Source organism: Zonotrichia leucophrys, chromosome 1 (genome assembly GCF_028769735.1).
Source record: "Zonotrichia leucophrys gambelii isolate GWCS_2022_RI chromosome 1, RI_Zleu_2.0, whole genome shotgun sequence".
NCBI classification, from domain to species: Eukaryota; Metazoa; Chordata; class Aves; order Passeriformes; family Passerellidae; genus Zonotrichia; species Zonotrichia leucophrys.
Window position 1 is genome coordinate 32,517,585 of NC_088169.1, and position 23,312 is coordinate 32,540,896.

The 23,312-nt window shown below is 39.0% G+C and overlaps 1 protein-coding gene across 1 annotated transcript in view; it reads right to left on the minus strand.

The window, feature by feature from the left end:
* Positions 1-1,123: 1,123 nt before the first annotated feature.
* ATP10A (ATPase phospholipid transporting 10A (putative)) overlaps positions 1,124-23,312 on the minus strand; it is a 108,951-nt gene continuing 86,762 nt past the window's right edge. Inside the window, exons 11-21 of the mRNA XM_064711301.1 lie at positions 20,349-20,452; positions 20,051-20,177; positions 17,998-18,182; positions 16,324-16,645; positions 13,965-14,041; positions 10,545-10,670; positions 6,118-6,318; positions 3,828-3,908; positions 3,634-3,738; positions 3,096-3,283; positions 1,124-2,403 (exon numbers count right to left, since the gene is read on the minus strand). Of these exons, the coding sequence (XP_064567371.1) occupies positions 1,698-2,403; positions 3,096-3,283; positions 3,634-3,738; positions 3,828-3,908; positions 6,118-6,318; positions 10,545-10,670; positions 13,965-14,041; positions 16,324-16,645; positions 17,998-18,182; positions 20,051-20,177; positions 20,349-20,452 (2,222 nt within the window). The 3' untranslated portion in view covers positions 1,124-1,697. The remainder of the gene's footprint in view (positions 2,404-3,095; positions 3,284-3,633; positions 3,739-3,827; positions 3,909-6,117; positions 6,319-10,544; positions 10,671-13,964; positions 14,042-16,323; positions 16,646-17,997; positions 18,183-20,050; positions 20,178-20,348; positions 20,453-23,312) is intronic.

A 23,312-nucleotide genomic window follows, 5' to 3' on the forward strand; every position in this document is an offset into this window, starting at 1 on the left:
GATGTGCTTTCCTCCACTAAACCCATACATATAAACCAACATTCCTCTTCATCTCAAGGGTAAAAGGAAGAAGTTCAGCTTCATTTTTTTCAACTCAATCATGCTAAAAGCTATTCACAGGAGGTTGCAATAGTGAGTCCCTTAGTGCCTTTCCCCTGTCCCCAGTCAATTCTAATCCCAAAATGCAGTTTAGTTACATGTGGATATGTCATGTTTCATGAGGGTAACATATTTACAGGCTGACTGCTCTTATTTACATTGCTTTCATCTCTTCCTTTCATTGGCACTTTACAGTATCATATTATCAATTCAGCCTTTGGGAAAGAGGCCAGTGTATATAAATCTCTGAAAAAAAAAAAAAGATCCTGAGTGAATTAGCAAGTGACAGATGGTAGGTACTGAGTCTTACCACGCTGAGGCAATCCACGTGGCAGGCAGGTTGCCAGGCAAAGAGCATGGCACGAACAAGTTGTGGCCTTAGAAAAACTGATGGCAAGCAATAAAAAGGCCACGAAAGCCTTCAGTGAGGAAAAGAAGTGCAGCAGATAGTTCACATGTGGTCATGGTGAGCAGGTGTGAAAGAACCAGCAGCATTCCAGGCTAAATCCCCTGGGATCCATCAGGTTGGCAGCCGTGTACCCCTGGCAGTCTGGGGTTTACAACCACGTGATATGGGCTCAGAGATAACCTCAGAAAGCAGTGCAGCTTCCTGCTTTTGGGACTGGACATAGCCTGCTTTGCACCGGGCTCAAATAGCTCTGCTTATCATGTACCCTCACTGCTGGTCATTCAGCTTCACCACCCCCAAGGACTCCATTTAAGCTGACTGAAGCAACAGCAAAGGTGTCTCACAAAATTCCACTCTGCCAGTCCTTCACCCCACCAGCAATCAGAACAGACCTCCAGCAGTGGCTGTGGTAGTGCTCCAGCACTCAAGATCACAGGCTTCCCAGCTCAAACTCTACAGCAGACATGAGGCACCAGTTCTCTGCCACCAAATCCTTCCTTACAAACAAGCAGCAAGCTTTTTGTACAGCATGATGTAAGGCCATGCCCAGCCAAACACCAGCTACTGCAAGGGAAGGGCTGAGTTACAATTAATGCCAGACTGGGAAGTCACTTTGCAATATGGATGTCATTTATTTATTGTTTTATCATGACACATCAAATGCTATGGCTGCAATATCAGAACATGGTGTCATTTATAAAATACCAGTATTATTAATGCGGTGGTAAGATATTGTTAACATTTACAGAGAGGTGTATAATAATTCCACAGCTTTGCCTCAGTGACAAAATACACTGGCAAGCAGATGACAGTGACTCTTTATTATCATGGTTTTTCCTCCTTGATTACTGAATGGCCTATAATGATATCAGTAATTGTTGCTGAATCTAATCCTTTCAAATATGGAAGACAGATCCTTTGCTTTTACAGTATGTGTCAGAATAAAAGAGAAGCATCTGAAAAATAAAGAAAAGGCATTTCTTTACAAAATGAGATGAAAAAATAAAACAATATAAATGGAACTTTCAAGTGTTTCTTTTTATATTTAAAGCTCTTAATAAACTGTATTTAAACATTCTTAAATAATCATTCTGTACCTTTGATTTTCTGTTTCACCTTTGGAAACAAATAGAGTAATCTCACTATAAATGTGTGCAAATAGAAAATATATAAATATATTTAAGGCCCATCATAAAAAGGTGGTCTCAGAATTGTCATTTTTACAATGATCAGTTGGGGTTCCTTTCATTTTGTCCTGCAAGTTATTTGAGCTCTCTTCTTTTAAGCCTTTGAAGTCCACATGCAAAGCAGAGCCAAGCACACACATACTGTCCTGTGCTTCATTTTGTAAACTGCTTGATGACACCTGTAAAACAGTCCCAATGTGACTGAACAGTGGAGTTGATGTGATCCACTTCAACAAACTGAAGTCTGCTTGGTCGACTGCTGAGCTCCATGGGAATGTTGTTCCCACAGGCAACGACTCCACCTCTGCAGTGCCACACTGAACTTCCCGAAACCCCATGGACCTTTCCAGAGCAGCTGCTGATGAGGGGAGCTTGTTTTCCTCATACAGCACAGCACCCTGGGGAGAGGCAGCCGCAGTCTGATCTGTTTTGTGGTCTGCCTCTGTGTCCTCTCGGAGAAGTGACTCCCTTGTTTGAGGAGAGGCTGGCAAAGGAGTGCTTTGGTTATCAGCCTTGTAACAATCACTGGTGTTTGAGCCGAGGCTCGGGGAGAAGCTGTCTGCAAAGAGCCGTGTCTGGCACATTGTCTCCTTTACATTCAACTTGGTGAGGAGCTGGGCACGAGTCTCTGGGGACAGTTTACTCAGCTGGCGTCCAAGCTGAAGCTGGGTTGGGAATAGTGTTCCCTGAAGGGTTCTGTACAGGAACCTGCAAGATGAGAATGGCCACGTGAGAAGAAACGGAAGAAGGAAATACCCACTACGTTATTAAGGGAAAACATCCAAGACAAAAGTGCAACACAGAAAAATAAGACAGTTCTATGTGCTGTTCCTATGCTCCATACAAGAAAGCTTGCAGATGGACAGCTCTGGATGCTGGGCTAATATTTTCATTAATAACTTAATTAGGCATTGTAATAAATCTGTATCTTTAGGCAGTGATCCACCTTGTGATTACACACAGTCTTTCATCTTTCCTGATGAGGAAGGCAATAGGGACAAGTCTGCAGAACAAGTTTCCTACATCTGCAAATAAGCAAGTATGTTCACAACAAACTATCAGAATCTGGGTACTGTGAATTTTATGTGAGGATGGACTGAATCCAGAAGCATCACAGAAAACCTCGCAGGGTAGCAAACCTCTGCATGGCCAGGAGGTTTGACCAACAGACCACAATTATCCCATTCCTGTGGTCCTTGGCCAGGAGCTGTGGTCTGTTCCTGTGGTCAGGAGCACAGAACAGGTTAGACAGCCTGATTTCAAACAATCAGCTGCTGAAAGAAACTCAATTGGCTGTTAGGCAAAACAAAAGATGGGGAGTGTAAAATGTTCTTGCTCTCCCAATCATATACATGAAGTGCCTTTACATACAAAAAAAGACATGAGAGAAGATACAATACCTGGGCAGCAATGCAACAACTGGTGATATAATGCAAGTGAAATAGAACATAGGGTCTCCCATCAGCCTTTCCATGGTCCAGTAGGGATTGGATGGAGGATGGCAGACTGGGCAAGAAGCATTGTAAACCAGAGCCACACAGAAAAATAAAATTATACTGAAGATGCAAGATGACCAGTGGAGAAAAGTCTAGAACAAAAACCAAAAAAAATCAACAACATAAGTATAACGATTCTTTATATTCTGAGAAGTTTACTGTGACTTATATTAAAACTTCTTAATTTCTGAAGTCAAATCCATGCACAGCAAAGAGTTTAGAGTCTTGTATATTTTAAAATTCTTATAAATACAACACTACAAAGCTGTTTTCAGATCATATTTTTAAAACCCTTTCCATGCTTTTTTAAAATGCCTGCTAAAAACAGAATGTGTTGAGGGAAAGGAGCAACCATCTTATGTTTTTGAAAGGTGGCACTAAGAGAAGAATTATGTCTATGCCAGTGGCTGGCATACATCTGTGTAGGCTGTGGATACCTTACCCAAGTTTTGGTTTCAATAGCCAAATGCAGGATGATGGTGAAAAGAGCTATTGTGGTGATGGGAGTTCCCCAGGAGAAGATATCCACCTCTGAATCATAGTAAGTCTGTAAGAAAGAAGACAGAATTTAGCCCAAGCTGTGTTGCCAGTTCTCCTCCAATGCTTGAAATAGAATGGCTTAAACCAAACACTTACAAAATAGGGGATGAAGAAGCAAACCAGGCTTTGATACATAGCATCAATCATGTTCATCCAAAACATGTGTGGTTGGTACTCCTGTGTTGTTAAATAAAACATAAAGAAGGTCAGATCATAATGAAGATCCTCTCTGCCAGGATAGGGATTTTGAGGGGGATATTTCAAGGGCAGTTTTAAGGCCTTGGGAAAATAGCTTCATAACTTTGCCAATCATTTAGCTACTCTGGAGGATGAAGCATGAACAGTCTACCTGCAAGTCACTCTGTTCTGGGATGAAAGTATTTTGCCTCTTTTTTCTTTTTTTTGTGTTTTTTTTTTTCCCTGGCAGAGGATGTAATTTTAATCTGATGCTCAGGCCAGGAAACATTTATGAAGGTGCCCTTTTTTATGCACTACAGTCAGACCACTAATGAACAGGAATAAATGGGTTCTACATCACATAGGCATAAGCACAAACACAGGTGTTTATTGGCAGAAAACAGAAAATGCACATGTACTTAGAGAACATTCACAGCAAAGGTCTTTAGTGGCAATTCATGCAGCAATTTATGCTACAAATATTTATATAAAACATATATATGTATATATACATCTTTAAGTATGTGCATAAAATTGCTTGCTAAAAACCAATATTAAACTAACATTTTGGTTTACAGAAATATACAATTGCAGGGATATGGATGGTCATATAAAGGACCTAGATATAAGGAAAAATAGTTTATAAATGGAAAAATGGTTATATAATTTTGGTATATATTCTACATCTCCAATAACTAGCTTGATCAGGTCTTCTTCCTTTTGTGGAAAATATCATTGTAGACTAAAAATGGGAATGGAAAGATGCTTTGAAAGAATTATGATGTTACTTGGCCTCCTGAACTAGCATAGTTAATTACTGCATCAGGCTGCTCAGAGGAATTGTGGAATCTCCAGTGCTGGAGACATTCAAAACTGGACTAGATAAAGACCTGAGAAATCTCATTCTGGTTTGAAGCTGTTTTGACCAGGGGTCTGGATCAGATGGCCTCCAGAGCCATCTAAACTATTCTACAATACTGTAGGCCCTTTTTCAAAGAGATCCCACCTCAAACAAGATTTTTAGGTTTTTAAAATCCCTTTTTAGGTAACTATAAAGGGAATATGATCAATAGATTTTAAAAAACCCAAAAAAACAAACAAAAACCCCAAAGAAACAAACAAACAAACAAACTTAGAATGATTTCTGGGCTTCTCTATGAGAAATAACTGTTCTGTGAACCTGGGAGACTTCTCAGTTTGCCAGCTGAAGACAGGCAGACATAACCTCCCAACAAGCCTTAAGGCATTACAAGATTTCTATCATCCTAAAAATGTGCAAGAGAGGAAGGTATTAATAGTACAGATCTTTCAAGTGCGATGCACTGAAACAGAAGAAATGTAGAAAACAGAAAACAACAGATGAAAAGGACAGAGTTTGGACTAATGGACTAAAATAAGTTATACTCAAATTCTCCTTTCATCTTTCCAGGAGAGTATCTAGCAATGCTACTACATGTGTGGGGTACCAAATACAGGTGTACACTTGGAGGCAAAACCACTTACTGTGTCCTCTAAGAGGACAGCTTTGGAAGACATTTTTAAGAAGGCTTCTGCCCCCAAAACAAGGTCCTCCCCATATAGATAGTTTGCCAAACAGCAAAATTTTCCCACGGTACACTGTACCTGTAATTACCAGGAATGGTTTGGCTCAAATTCCTCCTGCAATTCCTTTTGTTTTCATTGTGCAATTCAAGCAGATGGGGACAAGGTGTTTTCAACAGATATTTCAGCTGAATCTGTCATCTGTGACTACCTCCCTCAGAGACTAAATTTAAGTGCTTACTACCAAGGCCATCTTTGTCTTCTTTTTGTAAAGGGCTGGGAAGTGAAGTTTTGAATAAGTACTGTGAGGTTATTTTGTAAAAGCCTGCACTAGCTACAAAGTGCAATCTGTTTTGGTTTTTTTTTTTTTTTCGTTATTTGTGAGCCTGGACCATGAAGGAGGTGTTCAGTTTAGATTGAATTAAATCATCCAGCCTTCTCTCCTGATACGTATTAAAAATATGGCTGGTTGGGGCTTTTTTTGTTAGTGTGTCTTTTGTTTAGGTGTACTTTTGGCATTTTGACTCAGATAAGAAGTATCACAGAGTAATAACACTGACTTCTCAGACTGTATTTACCACTCATCTACTCTTTGGGAGCAGGGCTGGTTTTCAGTCAAAACTAAAGATGTTCAGGAAAGAAACTGCAGCAATCAAGAAGTTTTTACCTCCATATTCTGTCCGCTTTTATAAAGCTGAGGTACAGCAATTAACACTTCAGCTGGCACATCCTTATCCAGCACACCAGTAACCAGTTGTGGAAGAGAAGAGAAGAATAAATTAAAGAAGATCAGATACCACTGATCAATCATTGATGAGCCAGAGAACCCGCAGTAGAACTGGTACCAGAAGAGAAGGGCCACAAACATCTGAAACAGAACAAGTAATGCTGTAAATATAACAAGATAAGGAGGATCATCATCCCACTGTGTTCTGAAACCATTCTCATTCCAGCTCTGCAAGAACTTATCTATGAATGCTGAACATGTGAGCAATCCTTGTGAGGATACCTGCTCTTTAACTCACTTTCTGATGCATGGACCACTTGGCTAAGCTGCAAACACCTGGCACACCTGCAAGTCTTTGTGCTGCTGCAACCTCAGACCTTGGGCACCACACAAAATTAACTTTCAGTTCAAGTGAAACACTGAGGTGCAATTTAACTAACTGTAAGAAGCTCTCCCAACCACCACTGACCTCTAGGTAAATGAGTACTGATGTCACAGCACTTACACAGCTACTGTAAGAACAAGAATTGCCACAATAATACCCTCTGCTGGCTGGAGATGTTTTGGGAGACTTCTGCAGTCTACAACAGATAAATGCAGAGCCTTCTCTCAAGATCAACATGAGACCAGTAGCAGTAAGGAAGGTGAATTTAGAATTCTAGAAAAATCATCTTAACTATTCAGTCTTTGTGCTTTGACACTCAGCAAATTAGCAGTGCTGTAAAGATTCCTCAATCTCCTTCTTCAGCTCGAGGAAGGAATCAGCTGCATACACAGATGCAGAGGGGTTGTTCATCTACTTGGGTAGGAATCACCCAAAAAGAAACAAACCACACAACTAATTTTTTCTACAATGTCTTCAGCATGGAGAATCCAGAGGGCTCAATAAAGGTGCTGATTTCAGATGCTGATGAAGGATTTGAGGCCTAGAAAAAGATAGCCAGCTTCCTAGAGAATAAATTCCCATGTTTGGTTCTCCTAAAACTAAAATTTTTATTATTCTTTGTAAAGTGATTAAAACCAGAAAACTGTTGGAAACTGTTGAGGGTTTTCCTCCTTTTAATGATGAAGATGGGAAATGACATGACCTCTCCTTTCACTTCCTCTTCTTTTTGTACTCTGTTCTCAAAAAACTTTCAGTCAGATGGAGAATGTTAATCCTTCATGAATTTTAGATATACAGAGAAAAATACAGATCTGTTCTATCTGTGTGCCCAAATGTGGTTGAAAATTAAACATAGGAGGAAAACAAAGGCTATGTTGTGCTTAGTCAGTGAAAGCTGCTTTAAGGAGAGTAAACCTGTCTTGTAAAGGGGAATTTCCACAGAATAAGAGGAAAGTCCTGCAGTACACAAATGTACATACATGTATGTATTTCTACATATACATACACATACATATATACATATATCTTCTGCATTTATATAAAGCAGATAAATGCTCAAGGAAAGTTCACATACTACATTGAAGTGGCTTGTAATGAGCAGCAAATACGCATCACTGTTGGTGAGCTCATTCTATAAATTACCCTAGGGAAAGTTAAATGGTAGTATTTTTGTAAGCACAACCTCTAGAGATGTTTCTCTAAACGTATTTCAAGAAAAATATCTTACTATGGCCCAAACAAGACTGAGTTACCAGACCTTACCCTCTGCAGTACAGTTGTCTGGGACACAGCAGTTTCATTCCCAAATTGAATATATTTTGAAAATTATTTCTTCTCCACACCAAAACCAACAACAAAAAATTCTTGAGTAATTTCTCAAAAAGAAATTACAATAAATATGTACATTTATGTACTTTTTTATCACTCTTTTAAAACAATATGCAGCTAATCCTGGAGATCGTAAATTTTCTCTCTAGAGCCTTGCTAACCTGTCTTGGAAAAAATTTGGCTCTGACAAAAATAGATATTTTGATGAAAATACAGTCAGCTGAAAATCTTCCTTCCAGTTCTACTATGGGTCTTAATAGTGCTGTTGAAGGAATTTTTACAAATAAATGAGGCTTAAATAATATTTTTTTTTCTCCTGAAATTTTATTTTGTATTAAACAAGTTTTTAAAATTTTATTTCAAATGTTCTCTCTTGCCTCTGTGTATTACCTCTCTGAAAAAGACAAAACAAATTTACATAAAGATTTTAAGTAAAAAATCTTTCCCTTTCTCCCCTGCCAGATGAGACTGTTTTATGAATGTGGTCCCAGAGAGAATTTGTCAGTGAATGAAGTATATATTAAAAAATTTTTAGTGCTGCCTTGCAGAGACAATGTATAAACAGGAAGATGTGCAGGTAAAATTTGTTTACGTGAAATCCCTTTTCATCAAGCTCAGATATTGCCTATCATGCTATGTTTTAGTTTATATTTTACTTGTATTTTTATCATCTCCATGAAGCTAAACATCTTCTTGGGGAAGTCATCTAAGTTTCAAAATGGCTTTTGCAGCAATGTGAAGTTTAAATTTTAAATTAGCTAGGTTCTAGTGGAGAATGGAAAATTTCATAGTATGAACAAATGGGGAAAAGAAACCACTTAAGCAAACAGAAAGCTTGCAGAACGTCTGTAGTGCAGCTATCTTGACTCTCTGTAGAGAATCATCCAGAATAGTCTCCTTGCAGAAGGTTCAGGTGCTCCTATCTTTCCATTTTTGACAATCTTTCCTTAAGGGCAGGCACTGTGTCAGGCGTATTCATGTCTATATGCTGGCTATCCAGCTACAGTTTTGAGTCAGAAGCAACAAGTATTTCTCAGGAAGCTTTGAAGGCTGCCAAAACACAGCCAACACAAAGAGATCTCTTCAGTTATTTTCTAGCCTTGAGGCAGTAGCTTCTGAAAATGTCTTATTAAAAATGGCATGAGAAATAATACTTGTAATCAAGGGCAGTTGTACCACAGAAAATGGAAGATTTTACCCAAGCTGAACAAAAGCATTGATGTATAAGCAGCATCTCTGGCTGCTGATTGCTGGAGTGTCTTATGTGCATTACTTCTGGGTTTATTTTTTTAATTTTTAATATAAGATAGCTATGCATACAGCTCTTGGAAGTTCAGATTTGATAACGCCAATGGGTACCTTGGAAACATCCAGCACTGGGGGTGGGAGTACAGATGTTCAGCATCATTCAGGATTAAGCCTTAAAACTGATGGATCTGAACACCACCATGTTTCACTGCTGTACTTCAACAGGTGGCTCTCCACTCAGTGCAGCATTACTTAAATCTGCTTGCTATTTCTGACTCAAGCAGCAGCTCAGATTACAAAGTTCCTTCATTCTTCTATGTCTGAAAGGGCACTTGCATGCAGTCCCTGCTCTGACCACAGAATCTATTTTAACATGCTTGTTTTAACAAAAAGACTCTTCATTAATTCTTTAGCACCCTTAGATATTCTGGTGATGTTCAAAATTTTGAGCAAATAATGGTTTCCTTCTAATAAAAATTGAGGATTAGATTAAAATTGGAAAGCAACTTTTACAAAACTGAAAGCCACTTCTGATACTGAGGACAAAATCCAGTCTCCTGCACACAATTCATACATTGCCCTTTGAAGCAAACATTGATATAAGAGCTCTATCTCTCCTCTTTTTCTTGCTTCTCCATATGCCTTGCTCCCAAAGTGAGTTGTAGCTGTTGCAAGTGAGCAAATATATGTGCCTGCCAGTGACTCCCACCCAGCTGGTGGTATTCTTGGTTTCCTTGTTAGGCTGTTTTCAATCAATCATCTTTGTACTCCAAGATCAATGCAAAGGGCCTTTGTTGAGGCCAAGGAGTTGAGCTGCTTCTGGCTTGATGCCCAGTACTGGATTGAGTCCTGTTTCATGCACCACGGAGGAAACACAGACCCGTTCTTTACCACCATGTGCTTCCTTTCTAATGAACTCTTTTGATTAGTTGGAAATAAGATAAATCAAGGAAAAAAACCTTCCCAGTCTCTGCATCTGAGACACAGAGAGGATTCAAATTATCTCAAGGCACTAGGAAATATGTACAGTGATTCATAAACAATGATGAGATACAGTCAGGAAGAGCAAACACACTCAACTGCTACTTGGGACCAATGTTGGATGACTTTGGCATTGAAGACTCCCATATCCAGCCAGCTAAATTCTGCAAAACTGCTCAGTAAAGAAACTTTTCTTCAGCAGTGCTTGTTATTTGTGTTACCTAATTTGCACATTCAGCAGCACACTGTAGCTGTTATGGAGTGGGTCCCGTATTTCTGCAAATGGCAGCCAGCTGTCTTTCAGCTCTGCAAATTTCTTTGCAGCTTATTTATAAACCATTTGAAGGCTGACCTAATGCTCACTTAGCACAAAATAAACCCTGGAAACATGTGGTGCCATAAAGCTGCCAAGTCAAACACTTACTGCATTTTTGTAGAAGAAATACAGCACCATGTTGGCAAGTCGGGAATAACACCAGTGGCCATGAACAAGCAAAAGCTTCTCCAAGTGCCTGAACCTCGGGATTGCAAAGTCGCTCGCCATCACCGCCTTCAACGACACAAAGGTTGGAATCATTATTGTAAAGCATCCCTTCAACACTACCAATGAATCTAGTCATCTTCTCAACTCCTGCAGGCAGTGGAAGTTGTACTCATGAAGAATGAAATTCATGACAGTGCTTACGAAGTGCAGCTATTGCTGCACGGATGTGAAACACCCATGGGCAAACTCAAGGCAACCCGGTCCTCACCCAGAGGAGATTACAGCCTGCATTGCAGATGGTGACAAACAACAACAAAGAGCTCGAGGTGGGAGAATGACTGGCAATTGCAGTTGCATGAGCATGAAAGCCCAGGCTTCATGTGTGAAGACCTTGGTGACTGTATCTTTCTCTGTAAAAACTACAGTGCACTTACAGAGCAAAATGAATTTCCAGAGAAAAAGATAAGAACAGCACAATTAAGTGGTTGCATCATAATGATTTGACTTTAATAGAAAAAACAACAAAAATATTAGTTTTAATTTTATTTGCAGCCTTGGTTTATACAGTTTACTTGGCTGTCCTGAGATATCAGTATTTTGAGGGATTTTTAAAATCACACATTTTCTGTAACTGTGTATGAGAAAAAATCACACTAGATGAGAGTCCTCTGGGACTGTGCAGACTGTCAGATGACACTGACAAAATGAATCACAGTTTCTCTCTAATTCTGACTAAATTTCAGGGTACTGTATATCTAGATGAGACCCACTTGTGTTATCAGGGGTGTTTCATGATTTTCCTTATCCCTAAGATCACACTAAGATTTAATTTAGTATTATTTTACATTTCTTTTTCTGTTTTGGTATCACCTTTCTTCTCACAATTCAGTTCAGCAAAAACAGGAGGAAAGGTGAAAACCTCCAAAGGAGCAGTATCTTCCTTACACTCTGCTAGATATACTTTGGCTGTATTTTTAAATGAGAGACATATTTCCATTTAAGTTTTCCTAATTCTCTTTCTTGGTAAAACATCAAAAGGGCTTAGTTTTCCCAAGTAGGTGCTTGTAGAAGCTAATAAAATAAACTCTAAAACAGTATGCAAGAGAAGGTGTAGAAATGCATTGCAATTTAAGCAGTAGCTATATATGAGGACTGAGAAACTTTTTAATATGTTGACACATCCTAGGATTTCTCAGGTACTGAGACACACTTGTTATAACCTCCCTGCACTGAAGTCTGATTTGTCTTGCAGACATACAGCTATCTTGCAGTTTGAGTAGAAAACAGCTATGCTATGTCTGCTTCCTTGTCCTCCACCCCATCTCAGTCTATTCCAATGTCAAAACAAACCCGTTAGCTTCATTTGTGCTTCTAACACAGTACTTCTCAGCAGGCTCTGAGAAGTGTCACGATTTTTTTCTTTTTTTATTCCATTTTTATTATGGTGAGGAACATAGAGAGAAAGATATGTTATCCAATTACATTTGCATGTTTACTTAGGCTCAAAATACCCACTTGATTTTCACATTTATTTTTTTTTCTTCCAGCTCCACATGCTTCCACAGAATGTGAAAAGAAAATAAATCAGACAGTATTGCTGTCTTAGGCATCTAAATGCTCAACACCTTCTGAGTACCTGCATGTGTGCAATTCTGACAGTTGTTCATAGTAAAGAGGTCTGTGTGGGTCCTAGGACTCGCAGTAAGGAAAGTGATCTATAAACATTTTCCACTCTGCTGAACTTTCATTTAGAAATAAAACCAGGTAGTTTAATGAGTTAATGAGACAACAGCTTTCAGACCTGGATACACTGCAAAAGCCAGAGGATCTGAGAACCAGTTATAATAAATGTATGAGCTGAACTGAAAGTGGCATAAAGGGCCAAGGAGTCAAAAAAATGCTACGAACAGTTTATGTCTGCATTAGGAAAAAAAGTATCTGAATTAATACATAGATGATGCAGCTTATTGGTAAGTTCATAAGAGGTGGTAAGACCCAAGAAAAATGTTTGCAGCATATTTTTTTGAATTTATAGGTTTGGAGGGGACCCCACAAAACCAGCCTTCTCTGAGCTCTCTGGAGCTTGGACTGCCTGCAGGATTTGAAGATGCATACACATTGAAAAGTGCATGATAAATAAGAAAAATATCCACTGACTTTTCTCCAGTGACCTGTCCTAGCTTCTGCTGATCAGGAGTCAGAAAATGCAAAAAGTTGATACCCAAGTTCATAGCTCAATTACATTTTTGTTTTATAAGTTTTTTTGTGTCGACCCAAATAAATTACAGCATTCATGAAATCCCATTAAATAAAATTCTACAGCCAACTTGTGCACTGTGTGAGGGAGGCCTCTCTTCCCTTTTGAGCAAAACATCCAGCCAATGTTGCAAAAAATGCAATTTGGGTCAGAGAACCACCCACTGGTAACTAAGTTAAGGAGCATGCTCATCTGCTCAGGTCCTCAGGATGGAAACACTTCCCACTTTCCTGGTAGAGTATTTGACATATACTCAGCTACTCTGTTTTCTCTTGCAATCAGCCTGCCCAAATACAAGGCAGGTTGTGGAAATAAGGTATCCTCCTCATTCTCTGTGTCTTACTGCCAAGTCTGGTCCTAACACTGCAACTGATGTAGAGGAGGCTGAGATAATACATACATCCTATACATATACATCCTCTCTTCTGGGGATGAGAGAAGTACCTCTTACAGAGTGGTAAATGCAGTAATCACAGGTGGAACACATCCAGGAGACTACAAGGCAAGCACCCTCATCCTGCTCTTCCCTGTGACTGGAAATGTGGCCAAACCAAGACTTGCTATAAGGTGTGAGGAGCAGTGGTTCTGCAAAGGGCCACAATTTCTACTTTATTTACTGTTTTGCTGTCTGAATAAGCTGAGTGAGTGAGATGTGTGGGTGGCTGGGCTAAGGGTCACCACCACACTATACAAATAGCTATTACATCAGTTGTACTGGCGTGTGCAGCCACTCCATAGAAGAAGTATACCCAAGCAATACAGGAGAGAGGGGAATAACATGAACCTTTATTTCTTAAATAATGCATAGCTGAGGTGTTTTTTTCTCCTTTAAACAATTATTTAGCAAATTATTTCTTTAATCATATTGCTTAGAGAGATCTGGTAAGTTCAATTTTCTGAGAAGGCAGAGTGTTTGTAAACAGTCATGGATCTCAGAACATGTGTGAGCTCAAACTCAAGCTGAGAGAGCCCTTATAAGACAGAACTGGCACTCCTCAGCACAACTTGCTGCTTTTCCTTTATTTGTGCTGACTATCCAGAGGCAGTCTGAACAATGTGACCTATAAGAAGTGTTTCATGCCCTCATGGATGAGCAACATTACCTGCATGCCTTCTTGACCAGAAATCCCCACACCAACATCTGCCACTTGGATCATGCTGACATCATTAGCACCATCACCTAAAGATGACAAAATGCAGTTTTGCTGTCACTAGCAGATCAACAATAGCTGGCAGCAACAAAACAAAGGAAAAACAGTTGCTATTGAGTGTTGGTTGAGTATAGTTAAGAGAGACGTTTACTAAGTGTTGCTTGGGTATAGTAATGGAGATGTGCAGTAGGAGAGGATACACCTTTAGAATATAAGGTTCAAAGCTTGCAAAGTTTCCAAGACATTCTGATCTTTTTAGACCTTTTTGTCACAGGAAAATTACAAAACAAATCAATTTCTTTTTAATAATACCTAAAATTCAGGTATCAGGCTTGAACTGCACCAATAGTAAACAGCAGAATGATGAGAATAAGCATCCCCAATACTTCTGCTTCCTGATTAAGAGTCTGCCTGCAATCAGGTATGACTAAGTGCAAGAAGGCCTAAAGCCAATGAAAATGTCTACACTGTAAAAAATACTAAAAAAAAGTTTAAAAGTAGATGAATGAAAGAAAAAGTCAAGAGAGTAGAGCTGACCAGTCTGAGATCTTCAGTACACGCAAGGCAATTTAATTGGAATGGTTGCAGAGCCACCACTTCCTACTCTGCTTGCAATTATGATCCCACAAGTGATAGGTGCTGTAGACAGGATACCAGAATGAGATATGTATCTAGTTCTTATCCTCTTAAATTTACAGCCAGCGTACTAATGGAAAATGACACTGTGTTAGCTTATAACAAGACGCTTCCTTTTAAACTTCAGTGGCTGAGGTGCCCACCACATGTCATCAGTTTCCCTCCTGTTGGCATGTGTAAGAGTGGCAGCCACTCACCAGACAAAGCTGATGTCTTTGTGACTGTGTGATACACAATCACAAGGTTGGAAGAGACCTTCAAGATCATCCAGCCCATGCCCTAACCCCTCAACTAAACCATGGCACTGAGTGCCATACCCAATCCTTTTCTAAAGATATCCAAGGATGGTGACTCCACCACCTCCCTGGGCAGACCATTCCAGTACTGTATCACTCTTTCCGTAAAAACTTTTTTCCTAACATCCAACCTATATTTCCTTTGGTGCAGCTTAAGACTGTGTCCTCTGGTTCTGTCAGCTGCTGTCTGGAGAAAGAGATCAACCTGACTACAAGGAAGCAGTCCTTCCTTTCAGGAAATTGTAGAGAGTGAAAAGGCCATCCCCGAGTCTCCTTTTCTGCAGGCTACAACCCAAATTAGCTCATGTTGGCTAAAAGGGAGGATGCATACAGCTAGGCTTTAAGCCAGAGCAAGAGCTTAAGCTCAACTCATAGGCTCAAGATGCTCAGAAAGAAAGAACATACAAGCTGCCCAGTCTCCACTAGTGTTTTTAAGCATTCTGGATCATTCAAGTTAATGAGCCAGATGTTTTTTACAACATATGAAAATTATTAACAGTCAGTTAGCCAAAGATATAAATTCAGTGGGAGGGAGGAATATTTGAGCAAGATATAATACATTCAGCATGAAGATTGTGATAATCAGCACATATTTGGTGATGTTGATGTACAATTTTTATATGTACTTAGGGTTTCTCATGGGCAGGTCCCACCCATGTGTGTTCCAGATATAATTAACCAACACAGATAGATGAAAACAAGTGTATTTGTGACAGTATATGCTGAAAGCATATCTTCAAATGAAACATGAACCTAAACTTGAGCTAGGGGAAGAAGAGCTGATTGACTTGTGTAAAAATCATAGAAACAGGGAAGATCCTGTCAAACTTAAGAGAGATGGACTGCCAAAATCTCCCCTTTGCCAGTTGAGTGATTAGGTGGGAAGTGTAAGTGTTGTTATGATACCAGTTGTAAATCCACTCTCTATAATGACAAGGCCAAGTAATAGCCTGTGCTTATGGCTGCCTTGCGATGATAAAGACAGAACCTTGAGTTTAGGCATGATTGGGTGAAACAACACTGAGCACAGTATTTTTGGGTGCAATACAATGATTGCAAAATGGTGTTTTGCACAGCATAAGAAAACCCAGTTCTTCACAGCTGTGTTTACACATGTCAAAACCTCTTAGCATAACTAGGTCCTGATTACCTAACTTCTGCAGGAAGAAATCCCAAATACTACTCCAGAGCTTTATCCTGGTTTTGAGTAAGTATGTTAGAATAAATATATTAGAATTGTTCAACATGTTTTCAGACAAAACTGGACGGCTGCTTCATTTGTGAGGCAGCTGGGAGGGCTCTGTTGCATGTCAAAAAAAATCAAAATTTTCAAGACACAGTATACATCAAGGCAGACTAGTATAAACGGAGGTATTTACCTATTGCCAAGGTCATTGCTTTGAGTTTGTCTCTGACTAGTTTCACTACCATGCTCTTTTGAAGTGGAGTAGAGCGACAGCACAGGACTGAACGGCATCGCTTGGCTAGTGCAAGAAATTTATCTTCTAGTGTGGGTTCCAGGGCATAAGCTAGAGTCCTTCCATCAATGACTAGGCCCAAGCTGGAAAGCACAGGGGAAGAAGGTGGATAGAGAGGGGTGAACCCAACAGTCATGCTTCCAGTAGCTCCGTCTATTGTGTTGTTTGAAAATTTAGACTCTACGCATTGCAGACACTGTTCCAGCAAGACAGCACAAGTTTCCTGAAAAGAAATTCAAAATAAAAATGCTTGAGAGAAAAGAACATGTATTGAAAGGCTTCTGTTTGCTGTATGTTTAGGCATAACTAATATGGGGAATGTATTATTTGCTGTGCTGGTAAAGTTTTAATTTCTAATAATCTTCTACTTGTTCTGAACACACTTAACTCTTGCAGAAGATATAACAACAGTAAAGAGTAGAAAGGCTTAAAATCTAATTCTTCTTTAACATGTACTTTTGTATGCTAAATTTCTTTTAGCTCCTTCTCAGAATAACAGTGCTGAGAAATGATATATAATTGGTACCAAGTTAAGTATGGTGATGAACTCCATTATGGTGATGAACACCATGTATACGCCCACAACTCAGATCAAAGAGTTATGCATTGTTAAAGGCCAATTAAAGGTTATTTAAGCTAAAATCTCTCTCCTAGCCATACTCAACTAGAAGATGTTATTGAGAATATAAGAACATTTAAAAGAAATGCTATTGGTCTTACAGCAAAGTATGACTAAAAAGAAAAACCATGGAAAATTAATTTACCAGTTCAGTTGATACACCCAAGAATGGAAATTGCTGTTATCTTTTCTTCCTTTTTGAAAGAAATTGGAGTTGAATACTGACGACCTACCTCTCCTCTGCTGATCTGAAGTCCAATTTTATCACCCCATAAAAGGACTACAGCTCTATCAGTCTGGTTCCTTGCATGTTAGACCATATCAGTAAACTCTTTGTGACTGCTTGCATCAAGTTGAGCACAGGAAAGACCAGTAATTCAGAAGGATTAGAAAAGGTCTGTTAGGAAGCAAGGCATTATTGTAGATGTGGTTTTCTGCCTCTCACTGTTAGCGTCAAAATTTAAATATTGTTTCTATCTCCAGAGAAAAAGCCACCTGAGAAAACATGAATGACTGAGTTATCTAAATACTACATTTCAGTGGCATAAATTAAAGCACAATTTCTCAACAGGTTATTAATTGCTTTTTTCTCAACATGCACTTAATAACAGGTTGCTTTTAGACCCATTAGTGCCAATACACAGAAATAGGGATGTTTTGAGAATGCATACTGAAGAAAGTGATTGATGCTGCTATGGCATATTTTCATTCATGGTGGAGTTCACTGCACACAGTTACATGTTTTCAGTAAGGTAATGATACATGAGGCTATGGTTTGGACGCATGATTCACTGAAAAGTATTCAAAGCCATGTCCTACCTGAAAATTACAGCTGAAGCAGGAAAAGAAGCAAAAAAAAAAAGGAAAAGGAAAAAAGCCATCAAACTTTTAATTGTACAAGTTGAAAATAAAGCAAAACTAGTTAATTAGTCAACTTGTATATTGGATCTGCTTACTGGTGATTCAGCATTCAAAGTGATAATTTCTTCATCATGATCTAGTAGCTTGCAGGCATATGCAATATTAACAGCTGTTTCTTGCTTGTCTCCAGTAAGAACCCAGATCTGCAACCCAGCTTTGCGCAAGCTCGCGATGGTTTCTGGAACACCATCCTGCAAACGGTCCTCTATGCCAGTTGCACCTAAGCACACAAAAAAAGCAAAACATTCCATATTAAATGAACATTTAGGGTTGCCCTTGAATTTTAAGCTTAGATTACAAAAAAAAAAAAAAAAACAAACAAAAAAACCCCACAAAACAAAACCCACACCAACCAGACCAGCAGCCACTTTTACTGGGAGACAGCTAAACTACCAATGGTTGCAAGATTTGGGCAGCTTTTGGGCGGTATTGAGGACAAAAGGAAAGTAGCTGTGGTAAACAGTTGTAAATAACAAATCCAGAATTCAAAATGTCAAAAGCTACCAGATGCCACTCCAAGTTCCAGAGGTTCACAAGGCTTATTGTCTCTATGCCCTATATCTATATTATTTCTGCTGAATGTTGCTAGAGAGGCATAGGTCCTTGGAGATAATTTCAGTTCCTAAAGGTCTTAACTGCCTTTTCTCAGCAAGAAGAGTGGGTCACTAGAAATTCTCTTTTGAAGGAGACTAATAGCAGGACTGCAGATTTGCAACAGCAGATTAGACTGCAAGCATAAACCTTTTAGTGCCTTGTTGCTGCTCATGGCTCTTGCAGAAAGATGCTGGTACCCAAATGAGATATAGCAGAGAATAAATCATAAATCTGTTGACCATGATGTGACAGTAAAATGTGCATTTTCATGCTTTCAATGCATCTTTCTACCTGTTGCAAGACACTGAGTATCTGTTTTAAGCTTACATAAATCAATTGACTGAGACAAGATTTTCATATATATGAGAAGTGGCAAAAAGGCACTGAGGACCAAGCTCAATGTCACCACTGGTACATCAGTGTTCCACTGAGTGTCATAGAGACTTCAATGTGAGGAAATGCAAGCCCTGCCACTAGCAAATGAGGAAGTGACAGACATACAAGTTACCTGGAACAACAGGAAAAACAAAACAAACTTTTCTCAGCTAATTATTTCTTCTATGATTCTTCCTTGAAAAAAAGGAATTAACAACAGAAGTCCCCTTAAGTCTGAGCACAAGTCATTTACATGAAAACACATTCTTAGGGAAATCTTGGGAAAGCTATTGCTATCCAAATAAAGAAAAATATATTCCATACTGAATTTTTACTCCCACAACCTAATGATAACAGATCATTGCAAGTTATAAACCACAGTACAAGTTACTTAGGGAATGACTGAACTGATCGACTGATCATTTACTACTGGCCAGAGCTCACTGTTTTTCTTTTTTTTTTTTTATGTTGAGGCTCAGAGATCTGTAGTAGACGCATTAGAAGTTGGGTGAGGTGGATCTGTCTCCCAGATCCATGCTGGCAATTGGTGAACATCTTTCAACATCTCAGCTCAAAAGAGTATGATTTGGCTCTTGCAATACTTTTTTACATACACTAGTTTTAACAGCAACCCCTTGCCACAGAATACACAGGCCCTGAGTGCATGTGCTGAACCTGATGTATGTGAAAGTTGATGCCTCTCACAAATGCAGTTTGTGAGCTTTGCTTTGTGTGTCTCTGGTGCCCCTGGAGTTAGGGAAGTTTTCAACACCTTGAAGCAGCACTGAACTAATGAAATTCTGTAGACACGTTGGGCCAAGTCCTCCTCTTCTTTAAAGCAGCAGTTCCCATTTAGGATATTGTGTCAAATTCATCCCTGCTATTACTCCACTTACCTCACCAGTGATAAAATGAGGAGGAGCAGGAAAACAGGGTATGTCTTTAATGTTAATTATATCCTATTCCTTTGTGGTGCTGCACGTGACAGTCATGATAAAGTCCCACGAAAGCCAATTTCTATACTGTCAGAAACAATTTAAGGGAAAGGACGGATTTCATAGCCAAGCATTCAGAATTTTTATCACATTTTAATTTCATGTCCAGCTCTCATTTCATTACCTAGCAGATGCAGATTCCTCTCTAACCGCAGTGCTGACTGAAACAGAAGTTCTTCACGATTTTCAATAGAGGATTCTGCTTCTAAATGAGTTTTTAACCAACAGCCATACTCTTCCTTGCTGAGAACCTGTTACAAAGAGTATGTGAGGGCAAAGTCAATACGATGCAAAGGCATTCATACTTTACTGAATAAAATGAAAAAGAAGTTAGGAATCAAGAACAATAAAATAATAAATACCTTCAGTAATCTTTGTAAAGACTCTCCTTAAAAACTAAGTAAAAGCCTGCATTTACTTACTCTTTTTGCAATACAGAGAGTCCGCAGCCCATCTACAGCATAAAGATTAAGGTAATTCTGGGTTTTGCTTCGTATTTTTTTTTGATGTTTGCCCCGAGGGTCATCTAGACAAGAATAAAACCATAAATTACTTGTTGAAAAATAACAGCAGCTGAATTGCCTCAGAGAACTTGTATACAGTGCTTACTGTACCAGCACTTAATAACTGAGACTTTTAAAGATGTGTTGATATTTCCTGGGAAACTCAAGTTGTTTGTTTTGATTTTTTTTAATCTTTTTGTTCTCTTTTCTGTTTTTCCTTCTTTTAAAAAGTCACTGTGAATGTACGTGAGAAAGACCTTTATTCTACTCCAGTATTTCTTTCACCTGAGTATTTTAAGAAATCATGATAATCTTCACAGCAAACAATACTGTCAGAAATAGAAGCATGATTTCAAATACGCTACTAGCAAATGTTTTTTCTGCTTCTCCACAGCTCATCATGTGCAGAAAAACAACACTTAAAAATAGCACTCAGTCTTCCACCAAGGCTAATATCTGGAAAGAAGTGGAAACAGTGCTCTGTTTTGAATATCTAAGTGCATGAAGGTCCTTTTGTCTGTCACTGCTGTACTGATACTTCCTATCAGGCTGAATCAATGCAAGAAGTTCTGGGTGTGACTGTGACTTCATTTAGAGCAGAATTTGTACTTGCAGACCTCACAGCTAGCTTCTACCTTGGATGCATCAGCAAGACTTCCACTTAGCTTTACCCTTCACTTAAAGCCATGTGTAACTACTCAAAATGAGGACTGAGCATCTGTTTCTTTTCTCTCTTTAGCTGGGACTGGTGTAGTGTGCTCCCTCTGTGATCAACACAGAGTACTAAATATGATGGCAGCACATTTTGTTCCATCTTATTACATGAAATTATGTCTCCAAAAATTAAAAACAAGTGATAATGCATCTTTTTTATCGTCTAGGATTGAGGCAAGTTCATGAAAAAGGTACTGTAGTAGTAATCTTTAATAATATGAATTTCAAGGTTAGCACTTTAGTAAACGTACAAGGGGGTAATTTTTTAGATTGGAGCCATTGAGTGAGAATGACTGGTATCTTCTGGCAGGTTTCCCTACTCCCTGATGTGATACACTTTTTTTTTACTAAAGTCTGAATATTTTGGGGGGATGTAGAATTATCTCCGGATATAATTCTGTAACTGGAGCTGTTTCTTAAGTTCACTATTTGAGTTACTGGTACCTGCACAGTAACCAGTCCCTGAGTCAGGTGACCACTCCTCACGCCAAAGTCTGGGCACCTCAAGAGACCTCCTACGTACAGCACTGAATGTGCTGATGTGCTCTCATACTGAGAGCCTGTGGGCACTGTGCCACTATACTAAGCACTTAATACAGGTATATATATTTTCAATGCATAAGTATCTTACTGTTTATACTTTTCAGTGCCCATTTACCCAGTGTGCACTCATACTGAATTTGATCTTGCTATATGTTAACTGCATACGTATATCTGTCTATAAAGTTACATAGCATTCAGCACTTTCATATTTATACAGCAGCAGAGTGCATAATTGGGCTTCCACATGCTCCAGGACAAACTCGTACATGTATTGATTTTGTAGAAATAAGGGAACGATGAGTTTAGAATCCAAATATTTGGTTTTTGTTCCATTTATCTCAACCATGTATCAGAACATTTAACTCACTGTACAGCTAATGTCTCGCCTTTAAAGACTTTTCTGTTCTCTCTAGGTCTGCAAATCTGAGAGTATTAGGTACATAGTTGTTCCTAAGGGACTCTGCAAAGATTGTGGTAATTCCTGCATATGTTCATTTCAGCTCCATCTGATTAAGGTCATGTGGTGAACACTGACTGGTAGGAATATTCTCATGGGCCTGTCCATTTACCTATTAATACTACCTATGTTATCACGGTTGATTGTCTCAAAGGGACAATACAGATATATTATTCCAGAAGGACATCCCTACAAGTATTGTTTGCAATTGGAAAGCCCTTTCTTACACTATATATGGAAATAGGCATATGAGGAACCAGCAGCCTAACACAGTTTCATTTTGCTATTTTTCTCTTAGTGCATTATAACCTTTTTGGTACATGTGACTTTGCTGTATAATGTAAGGGGTTTTTTTCTGGGAGAAGTATTGAAGTAAAACTTCTTTGAGGCTTCTTGTATTAGTGAGGTTTTTTTAAACTTTAGAACAATAAAGCAGGCAAGTATTCTTCCCAATTTATTGTGATACATTAACATTCTAGAGAAAAATGCAATATTTTTTGCATATCCCACATGAAATTATGTTACGGGAGTGGCTATTTCAGTGGCTCGCTGGCTTCAAATGATGCAAACTTCAATAGGTGCTTAAACACATCAAAAGCTGTTTCTATCCCTTTAAGGTTAAGTGGTGTCAATAATTTCAGATCTGTCTAAATACCACAGGTGCTAATGCAGTGATGATAATGTTAAATACTCATACCTCCTTCAATGAACAAAGACAGCAACTCTCTACAACTAGAGATGTGTATACTATTTTCTGTGCAAGTTCTCATTTCCAGCATACCAATGACAGCTAAAGCCCCTTACAGCTGTTCATAAGCCTTATCAGTCCCACCCTGAGATTTATCTTGTGCTCAGAAGTTAGGAGGAGGGAAGGGATCTCATGCAGACAAAACCCAGTTGCGGAGATGCTCTTTTTTAGCTGGGACGCAGTGTCTGCTCTGAGCAGTGTGACCACATGCCCCATGTCACTGTTTTTACAGCAAGAAGTCGCCTCCAGAAGAATGACAGAGACCTAGTAGCCTTCTGCTTCTTCATTTCCTTCCATAATCTCCAGCTGCAGCAAGGCAGTGCAGTCATTGTTTTCTCAATGATTTATGTTCACAGCTCCTGTGCAAGCTGGGTATTGACTCAAACAGTAACTTTCTTATTTATGAACATGGTGACTGTCG